Source organism: Trachemys scripta, chromosome 2 (assembly GCF_013100865.1).
Source record: "Trachemys scripta elegans isolate TJP31775 chromosome 2, CAS_Tse_1.0, whole genome shotgun sequence".
Taxonomy (NCBI): Eukaryota; Metazoa; Chordata; order Testudines; family Emydidae; genus Trachemys; species Trachemys scripta.
This window is the reverse complement of record NC_048299.1, coordinates 279594244-279604853: the sequence shown is the minus strand read 5'-3', so window position 1 is coordinate 279604853 and position 10610 is coordinate 279594244. Positions and strand designations below refer to the sequence as shown.

At 50.8% G+C, this 10610-nt stretch overlaps 1 protein-coding gene across 1 annotated transcript in view; it reads right to left on the bottom strand.

Moving 5' to 3' along the window:
- The window catches only part of ARHGAP39 (Rho GTPase activating protein 39), a 210074-nt gene that overhangs the window by 84483 nt on the left and 114981 nt on the right, over window positions 1-10610 (bottom strand). The window contains exon 3 of the mRNA XM_034763742.1: window positions 10257-10349. Within this exon, the coding sequence (XP_034619633.1) occupies window positions 10257-10349 (93 nt within the window). The remainder of the gene's footprint in view (window positions 1-10256; window positions 10350-10610) is intronic.

Genomic DNA, 10610 nt, shown 5'->3' with positions numbered 1-10610 from the left:
GGGATAGGGAGCAGAGGGGTTTAGATGGGTCGGGAGTTCTGGGGGGGCTGTCAGGGGGTGGGGAGTGGTTGGATGGGGCGTGGGAGTCCCAGGGGTCTGTCTGGGGGTGGGGGTGTGGATAAGGGTTGGGGCAGTTAGGGTACAGGTAGGGGGTAGGGTCCTAGGTGGCCAGTTAGGATTGGGGGGAGGGTCTCAGGAGGGGGCAGTCAGGGGACAAGAGGCAGGGAGGCTTAGGCAGGGGGTGAAGTCTTGGGGGGCAGTTAGGGGCAGGGGTCCCAGGAAGGGGCAGTCAGGGGACAAGGAGCGGGGGGGGGAGGGTTGGGGGTTCTGAGGGGGGTGGGAAGTGGGTGGGGCAGGGGCGGGGCTAGGGCAAGACAGGGGCGGGGCTAGGGCGGGGCTCCTCCCGTCCTCTTTTTTGCTTGCTGAAATATGGTAACCCTATTACAACACCTCATCCAGAGAGATCTCCCAGAGCTCTGCAAGCTGATATGCAAACTCTACACAGGGACTGCTTCACCCTCCACTAAAGTGGAGCCGCCTCCGGGGTGGATTGCAGCAGTTGTGTAACAGTCAGCAGCGACATTCTGCAGGAGTGTCGGAGAGGAAGTGAACAAGACCTGGCCTGATGGAAAGCCCAGGGGAAATTGTAGCTAAGCAGTTGTAACTAGAGTTGAAATGTGGCCAGGACGCCAACACTAACCCTGACAAAGGGGCCACGTGATCTCTAATAACCACTGCTTGCATCTCGTCTGAAAGGCACAATGTACAGCACCTCCTCCACCATGACTCCACGCTGGGGCAGTGGTGTAACTCGGAGTGGAGAAAGCGGCACCTCTGCAGGGTTTTCTCTAGGAATCTCCCAGCCAAGTATTGCTCAAGATCTGTCAGGCACTGGGTATGGCAAACAGCTCTCCCTGTTTTGGGCGCAGGTGGGAAATCTGCTGTGCCCCTTGGCAGCCGCATTGGGACCTGCTCAGATATTAATAAGTGCGTCAGTAACAAAATTCCACATCTCTCCCTCCGCAATGCCTAGAACCAACATCACTAAGCAGCCCGACAACCAGAGCTTGCTGGTGGATTTGCAGGGAATGCTGCATGGTCTGTTTCTGGAAAGCATGTTACTGTACCAACGAGGTATGTAGCCATGGAAACTGCACAATTGCCAAAGCAGTGATGTGCATGCTTGCGATCGATCGCCTCGTTCAAGGCTGCCCAAGGGCATGGGGGCTAAGGGCTTGCAGCGGACAGCTTGCTGACCATTCCCACCCTTCCTTAAATAGCGGGGCTGGTGTTTGGGTAACATCGCAGCTCAAAGGCCGGACACATCATTAAAGAGATCAGAGGCATCTCCTCCGCTCACTGTGGGAGACAGCACACAGACCACAACATGGGCTGCTGCTGCCCTTGTTCTTCTGTCCTGACTGGCTACATGTGTAGGAAACTCCATGGTAAGAACACACAGGAGAGCCCTGGCTGAGTCCCTTGTCCATGCCCAGCCCCTTGGCCACCAATGCTCTCACTTAAGGAGCCACTGCCCCTCCCATATCCCCAGTGTCCCACTGCATCATTCTGCACACCACCAGCATGGGATCCGCACACCTGGGAATGTATGACACCAGCAAAAGCAATAACACAAATATGTTCTGCCCCTTCCACCTGTGAATTTCAAAACGCTTTACAAACACTAAAAATTCAGCCGCACGATCCTCTCGGAGATGGGGCAGGATCATCATCTCCATGTTACAGATGTGGAAACCGAGGCACAGGGAAGAAAAGCAACTCTCCCAAAGTGGCACAGCAAAGCTGGGACGGAGCTGCGAATGGAAGCCCGGAGGCCTGACTCCCAGCCCTCTGCTCTGCGGCATGTACTGTGATCCTTGCACAAATACAAAGTCAAAGCTCTTGTGTTACATAAACTGCATCAGCTTCCTCCCCACCCACCCACATCTGCACAAAGCCGGGACTCCCACGCACTCCTGCACCCATAATGTCAACTCTAAAAGCAGCATGTGCTGGGGACGCAAGACGTTCTTAAATTTAGAGCCTGTCGCTGTGATATAGCAAGGGCGGAACAATGAGACTCGTTGAAATGCTACATTCAGATTGTGCTTTAAGCACAAGGAAACTAATTACAAACTAGGAGTTTAACGTCTCCCACAGAAAGGGGATGAGGCTGGATCCCACTCACTACACAGCAGCAATGCAAAGCATGGGGTAATTACAGGAGTGCAGAGGGGGACGAAGTACTGAGCTAGCTGGAATGGTCTCAGCTGGTCCTTGCCTTCACGGCCCACCCCAAGCCAGCTCTTGCCTGTGTCTGCTCTTGGCTCCTTCCCTTGTACTCCTGACTGAGCACTCTACATCCTGTTCACAACACACAGCCACTTACTGTTTGGTGTCCCCCTCCTGACACATTGCTCCCCTGTACTTGGAATTCCCACCCCGATCCGGCCCAACATCACCAAACTCTCCCCTCCAACCACACACAAACCCTCCCCACTCTTCAGCTCTTCACTGAAAACTCTCACAGAAGCATACTCTCCAGTAACCTTCTGTATCTTCTCCCTTTCACTCCTCCATTCCATGTCATCACAGTCCCCCAGGGCTCCATCCATGTTCCCCTGCTCTTACCATCTAAATCCCTTGCTGCGGGGTCTAATTCAGTCCCATGAGCCCAGCTATTCCCTCTATGTTGATGACTCTCCAGCCTTGACCTTTCCTCACCCATCCGGTTGCACTCACTCTCAGAAACAGCCTCCTGGATGTCTTGAAACCACATAAAGCTCAGTGTGTTTAAAACTGAGCTGATCTTCGCACCAACCTTCTCTCTGCATCTCTACATCCCTGTTGAGGACTCCACCATCCTCACCAGACACCCAGGATGTCAACTTTGGGTTCATTTTCCCTTCTTTCCTGTCTGCCCCCACAACCTGTGCCTCCTGTTTCTTCCTCCCCTATTTCATCTCCAAGGTATGTCCTTTCATCTCCATCCTGACTGCTAAACCTTGGTCCATACCTTAAACATCTCCTGCATTTCTCCCACCAGCCACAATGTTCTCTTCTTCTTCTCTTTGTCGTCCCAAAACTCCAGTGATAAAATTACCTCTCTTTCCTATTGTGCCAACCACATCACCACCTCACTCCTGGCCTACAGTCCCCTTGTTATTCTAGTCCTTGCCTCCAAGCACGGCTTCGCTGATGCTCCCCAATCCTGTCCCACAGCCCCCCAGCCATCTCAGGATGGGGTTCCAATTGGTTGGATGGGGAAGAGGGGGGAAGGATGGGGGGAAAATGTTTCGCTGACCTGTCAGAAGCTGCTGCGACCAACCTTGTTGGGAGAGGGGAAGAACAGACATGGATTGGGGGCAATACTGTATCTTACCATCTGCCTCCCTCTCATCTCCTCTTGGGCAGTGGAGTAGCCCATCAGAGGAGACAGGGGAGTTTACTACTTAGGGGAAGGGTCTGGGTGCCAGCACTGAGGATGCTTTCAAGGCTCCTTAGATTTACTAAGGCTGGGTTTATCCAAGGGGCCTCAGGCTGTGGGAGTGGCTTGCACAACTGAGCTTCCCCACGCACAAGATCAGAGTTCAACCAACAGCGGGGACTCAAACGTGTCCTGTGAGCGCAAAGACCTGAGAATGCCCGAAATGAGAAAAGAACGTCACAGGAACACAGGACTGGAAAGGACACCCTGGGTCATTACATCCAGTCCCCTGCTATTGCAGGCAATCCCAACATACAACCCCAGGCATAAACTGAATAAGAGCATCTTAAACCTAGTTTGGGTGTTTGCCGCCACTCCTCTTGCACAATTAAGGGCTGCAAAAACACCTACTCTGTCCAGTTCTCCAAGGATCCCTTATACACTGCTCCACTCACCGCTGTAACACCCTCTGGCATCATAGCCTGGTGTTGCAGGCGTTCTTGTCCCCAGTTCCACCTTATGACCATTTCTTTGGCCCTGTGACGGCTGTCAGACTTCTTCCGAGGCCCAGCCCACTGGCCAGGTCGCCTTTTAAGTTCAGTCCCCTTCCAGGGTATCAAAAGTCCAACTGCAAACCCAAATAAGTCTCTGAATCAATTCTTCTTCTGCCCCCTTGGGCTAGGCTGAAGTTCCCTGCTCTTTGCCCCCACTCCCAGGCCCTGCAGAGCTCTTCTTTGCTCCTTTGGCAGGGTTTTTTCCCGAGAGGCCCTTCTTCCCAGCAGATTTCCCCATTGCCTCCCCTCCCTGGGCTCTCTGGCTGCTTCTCCCCGGCCCTACGTCTGGACCCTAATCTGCTCTAGTAGGCCCCCTTCAGCAAGCTCTTCTAAGCGCCTCTCTCCTGGGCCTCTTCCCAACTGAGCCTCCTCTCTGGCCCTTCTGCAGCCAGGCTCACCAGTGCTAATTAAGCCACCAGATTAGGATCTGCTGGGGGACAACTGCTACTGACAGGCAAGGCTGAGCCTGACTTCACTTAAGAGGCAAGTGACAGATCTCCAGCAAAAACAGGGTATTTCAAAGATAAAGACCAAACAGGAGAAACGCTTTCAGGCTGCTTTTCCAGACAACGTAAAGAAACAAAACGGGCCAGCATGTGTCTGTGAAGAGCTCCGATGCTATACGGTGCTACGGACGTGCTAAGCAGCCCTACCGTTACAGAAGCAAACAGAACAAAGGGGATTCGATTCTCTCTAGGGCCTAAACTGCTCCGATGGAAACCTGAGTGTTCTGCAAGAGTCTGGCCCTTTAACCAGTTCAACTGTAATTAATGCACCTGGCACAGGGGAAACATGATTAGCCCTTTTGCCAAACCGTCTTCCAGCTGAGAGCTAAAAATAGCCGGGAAGAACAGGTTGGATTTGTGCTTCCCACTACAGCACTGAGGGGAGAAAGGTGCTGAATGCAGAATGGAATTTTAGCCCAGAAATATGAAATATGAGACAGAGAAAAGTGAGGTACGTAGCCTATTTTTTGCCAGGAGTATTCGGCCAAAAACCAGACAGGGGCCCAGTTTTTACATTTTTTTTAAGTATTTAAGAAATACTTGCACAAAAGACAAAATTTCACTTAAAAAGAGTGAGCTAGTGTCACTGCCCCCAGCTTCTCACTCTACCGCAAGACGGGCACACTTCTTGGAGTGCAGGATTTTTTCAATGACTTGTGTCCGACTTAGTTTACAATTTCAGAGTAGCAGCCGTGTTAGTCTGTATCCGTAAAAAGAACAGGTGTTCTTTTTAGTTTACAATGACACACTTAACAAGTGTCCTTAACATTCACTTTGAGCAAAACAGCTGCTTGGGGAGAGTGTCTATGCTCATTCGACTTTTCCCTTCACTCCAAACACCACTCATCGTTCAGTAGATCCTGCCTGGGCTAGCACTACATCTGGTAGCACATTTTGTAGTTATATAGAACCTCAAACATTTTGATTCATCAAATGAAAAACCAGAACACTTCAGCTGACCTAGGACATCACAAGAAAAACTGAGACTGTCCCAGAAGAAGGTCCCATGACCGTACTGATCCTGCCAACACTTGGGTACTTTACTCCCTAAGCAGCTCTGTTGAAGTCCATGGGGCAACTCACATGGCCCATGTCTTCCAAGAACAGGCAAGGTTTAAGGTATTGTTTATTCTATGAACCCTCGACAAGAGGACTGGACCTGTGTAAGATGCAGATACTCTCTTCTGGATGCTCCCGTGTAGTTAAAAATTCCCTGATTCAGCAAAGCACTTAAGCACATGCTTAACTTTACGCACACATTGAAGTGCTGCATTGAAACAAAGCCTTATAACAAAGAGCTAGGAGTCGGATGAGCTGGATTCTATTCCGTCCTTTGCAACTGATTCACTGGGTGACTTTGAATCAGTTACTTCCCTCCTCTGTACCTCAGTTTATGTATCTGTAAATTGGGGATACTAACACTTCCCTACCTCGCTGGGGGCGGGTTACAAGGCTAATTTATTAATGTGTGTGAGGTGCTTAGCTACGACGGTGATGAGTGCCTTCGAGGTGGCAATCAGCAAGCAAGACAAATGTGAACGTGGAGAGGTGCGGTAAGAGTGCACCCACAGTGCATGAAGTTCTACAGCACAGCATGAAACTGTCCTCAGTGGAAATGTGGCTGGTGGAGCTAGATCCCAGCATGCAGTGCTCCTCCTTTATCCAAGCAGGCTGGCTGTATTTAAGCCCCACAAGGTTTAGTTACGACTTAAGTCAGGGCTGAAGTGGGACTTAAGTGGTATATCTAGGGGTCCCCGAGCTGGTACACTTCACCAGGGTGAATTTCACTTTGCATGCTGGTAACAGGTGGCTGCATCTCCCAGACACAAATGTCTCCTGCAGAACAAAGGCCCGTCTCGTTTGGGGAGTTATGTCCCATTTTTAAATGTCACCATTGTCAGTTCCAGCTAAGTTATTTGAGTCACAGGATGGACAGGACAAAAGTTACTGTGCAATAATTCACGTGAACTGAAGGTGACGTGTCAGGCACAAAGCTAAAGGCTGAACTCCACTATTGCATGAATTATTACATGATAACTCATTCCCCTGCAGCCTCCTAAGGGGATCAGCATGGGCTAGTGATAAAAGCTCAGGATGTGTGGGTTCCACTCCTCACTCTGCTGTAGGCTTGCCATCACTTAACCTCTCAGTGCTCCAATTTCCCCTTCTGTACAACGGAGCTTTGCCATCTCACGTGGGTACTGTGAGGGTTGGTTCATGTAGGGGAAGTGCTCCAAGGTTAGTTAGGTTAGTCTTTAGCTGGAGTTGTGTCCCCAGTTTTGGTCACCGCCGTATAGAAAGGATGTAGAGAAACTGGAAAGGATCCAGAGGCGAGCGACAAAGACGATCAAAGGGCTGGAACACAAGCCAGATGAGCAAAGGCTGAAGGAACTCGGTATGTTTAGTTTGGAAGAGAGGAGATTAAGGGGGGACAAATACTTGAAAGGCCGCCATAAAAACGATGGAGAAAAGTTGTTCTCTCTTGCCCCAGAGGGCAGGACAAGAGGCCCTGGGTTCAAACTACAGCATGGCAGATTTAGATGAAATATTAGGAAAAACTTCCTGACGGTAAGAACAGTAGGACAGCAGAACAGACGCCTCGGGTGGTCGTGGAAGCTCCTTCACTGGAGGTTTTCAAAAGGAGCCTGGAGAGCCATCTGTTTGGGACGACACAACAAATCCTGCTTCTTGGCAGGGGATTAGACTAGATGACCCTTGTGGTACTTCTAGCCCTGTGGGTCTGTGATTCTAAGACCCCCTGAAAGATGCTAGAGAAGGGAGACGGGTTAAAAGTGTGGAGGTTGATAATATCTTTTTAAAAATCCAGTCTGTACACTGTCACCATGGGAAAGGAGCTCATGGTAGCAGGAGAGCACCCAACAATACAGGACAGACCTGACCAGCCTGAATAGCGCAGAGTTATTTTTTGCCTTGTCTCCCGCCATGTTACAGAGATAGGCTAGATGGGGAGGGGACGAGCGGGCACTTTGGGATAAAGCACCTCATCCTGGCAAAAAACCCAGCCCACACATCTGTTCCTACCAGACATACGGTGTGTGTTGCACTATGTGTGCGTGGGTGTGTGTAACATAGGAGTTGTCACACCAGATCAGGCCAGTGGTCCATCTAGTCCAATATCCCAGTATCAAATGCTGCAAAGAGTATGATATGTATTCCAGTGTTCAGGTCACATCCTTGGTCACTGGGAGCTCCTCAGATCAGAGCACTGAGCCGAGATAGTGAGGACATGACTATCAGTGTGAGTTGGCCACGTCTGCATTGCATGGGGATCCACACAGGGCCCATTGTAAAGCATGGGACGGATTGTCTGGAGACAGCTACCGCTACGGCTGTTCCAAAGTCCCTCTCAGGAATCGGAGGGGATGCCCACAGAACATTACAGCATGATACAACCCGCCATCCTCCATGCCCAGTACAATCTCCCTGATTCTTAAGGCACCTACACTATCCTTCTTCAATCCCTCCCATAAGCCCTGCCTCTGCCATGAGGCCTTTAAGAAATCAGGCAGTTAAAGCCAGCTTGAGGGGCAGATGGGGACAGCCAGCCTGCACTTCATCTTCTTATAAGATAAAAAATCAAACATCTACACCTGTTTGACTGTAAGCATTTCCGCCCACAGCCTCAGCACATCATGTTTCTTTGCCCCAGACGTCAGCCCGAAGCCACGTCTTCATATGTGTTGTACAGCACCTACAAGGGACCCAATCCTGAGTGAGACCTCTGGGTGCCATGGTAATATAACTATGACTAAGAACGGTGGCACTGCATGGGAAGTCAGACGTTCTACAATGCAGCTGTTTTAGTATTGCATATCACACACACACGGCCACGTTTTTACCGCCCCTTGGAATGCTCTGGGGCAGAGGTGTAAGAACTCTGGATATTCAGTGTGCTCATGGCTTATCGATCTCACTGCTCAGTGCACTCACTTGGTTCCTTTTCAAAGTGGTGCTGGGGAAGCGGTGACGAAATTTAAACTAGCCTTTGGTTTTCAGACCCCAGTGACTGCCAACGCCTTGCACGCACTGAGCTGGGTTAACACTGAGCTGAAGGGCCATCCTTCAGTCTGACTGCTGACCTTTGGCCAATGGCTGGGTGCTGGAATTTTACACAACAGAGCATTTTCCTGTACGGCAGGTCCCCCATTGGTTTCTAATGGCTCCATACATGTGCAGGGCAGTGAAGAACACGTCCTGCTGCTGCACAAGAGTTACCGTTTGCTCACAATTGGTTAAGGCAGCCCAGACAATGGGTCCGGTTGTGGCAGGACGTTGTCAAAGGTTCAAAGCGTGCCATGCTGGGAAAGGCTCAGAGGCCCATGAGATGAACCACACCCACTCAGAAGCCCCATCACCGAATGACCCCAGCCCCCCACTGGGAAGATTGCCCTGTCTGTAACACCTGTGGCAAGATGCAGGATGTTGTGTTGGTGCAGGCACTGGTGTCTCCCATGCAGCTAGCCTGTCTCCGGCATTCCTGCCGGCCTGCTGGAGAGATGGGCCGGGGCGTGGCAGTTAGCCCTACACAGAAGGGGAAGATCAGAATTCAAGAGGGCGGGTTCTCTGGGTTGGAAAGGAGTGTGGCTGGTAGTGATGCTCCCCCTCTGACCTGCTCTTGTCGTTAAAGCAAGACAGACAGGTGCTGTCTTTAGATTCCACTGGAGTGAAATGTTATAATGAAATAGCTAGTTAGCTCTCTCTCTCCCTCACGCTCCCGCCCCCCCCTTTACTGCTTCATCAGCTGCACACGCTGGCTCAGAGGATATTTGATAGAGATCATTTATCTGTCCCAAACACTTACCTTTTTAACACCCATTTCTCAGCATTAAAACATCAGGTAAGTTCCCCCTTTTAAAAAAACCTCTCCATGTCTTGTCAGGCCACAGAGAGTGCGCAGCACTTTTCTGGTGCCTCCCTTCCCCCATCCCTCCATGCAGGTTTGCAGTATAAAAGCCGACCAACCCTAGATCAGGTTAATCTATCAGCAAACAAGGAAATTGAAGTCATTTCTTTAACTGGCTCTGGTTAATTACACTCCCACCCCCCTCTACTAATTGGTACATTACAATAAATAACTAAACCTATTCAAACAGGTGCAAGGTAAAGATCCCGGCAACATCATGGCTGTAAAAATCTGCAGGCAATTTACCACTGCACAGCCTGCTCGGTGACTCAGCTCCCAGGCGGATGATGAAAAGCCAGCTGAGCCCACACTGGGGACTCATTAATGCTGCTGCTGATTCACGGTGTTTCATCCCCTTCCCATTCACTGCATCCATCGCAGCCACCATTGCTTCTGCAGGCACCTTTGGTTACCAGGGCATTTCCCACCCCTGCCAACCCTGCCCAAATGCTGTAAATGCTACTGAGCGAAGCACAGGCCCTGTCTGCACTAGGGATGGACAGGGGTTGATGCTGGATGTCAGACAGGACGCCCCACAGTAGAGCCAAACTGGGCTCGACACCCAGTGCAGAGAGCAGCTCCATGGCCAGTCACGCTCTCCAAAGGCGCCTCGATCCTCATTTGGCCCCCATCCACACCAGTGTCCAAGTCACAGTAGAGGCAGGCCCCGGGAGCCTCACAAACATGTCTCATCCCTAGCGCAGGCACAGCCCAAATGAACAGTTAAGAGGATGGACAGAACCAAAGTGGAGGTGGAGGGGAGGGTAAGAGGCTGAAAAAAAAAGCAGGTTTGCTACTATGTCTAAGACAGAAAGGCGCTAAATGAACGGTGACATGGACCCTACCATCATGCTCTTCGATATAGGGCTTGGGTTTCTTTCTCAATTTGGATTTCTTCTTACTGTTCCTTTCCAGGAGCTCTTTAATGTGCTGAGTCACTGAGAAACAAACAAACCGATGAGGACAACAGAATGGAACACAAAAAAGAAAATGGCTCAATGCGCAGAGAGCCCCGTTTTCAAAGCCAGCAGCACAGGGAGGCACTCTCGGAAGAGCCTGCCCTTTGTTTGGGTCTCTTTGGAACGGGGAGGGCAGACGGACACATCAGCGAACTGTCTTGTCAGTTTTCGGTAATGTCCAGCAGAGTCACATTAAGCCCCTCCACTGTGCCAGGCTGTGAGCAGAATCCAGGCCTAGGA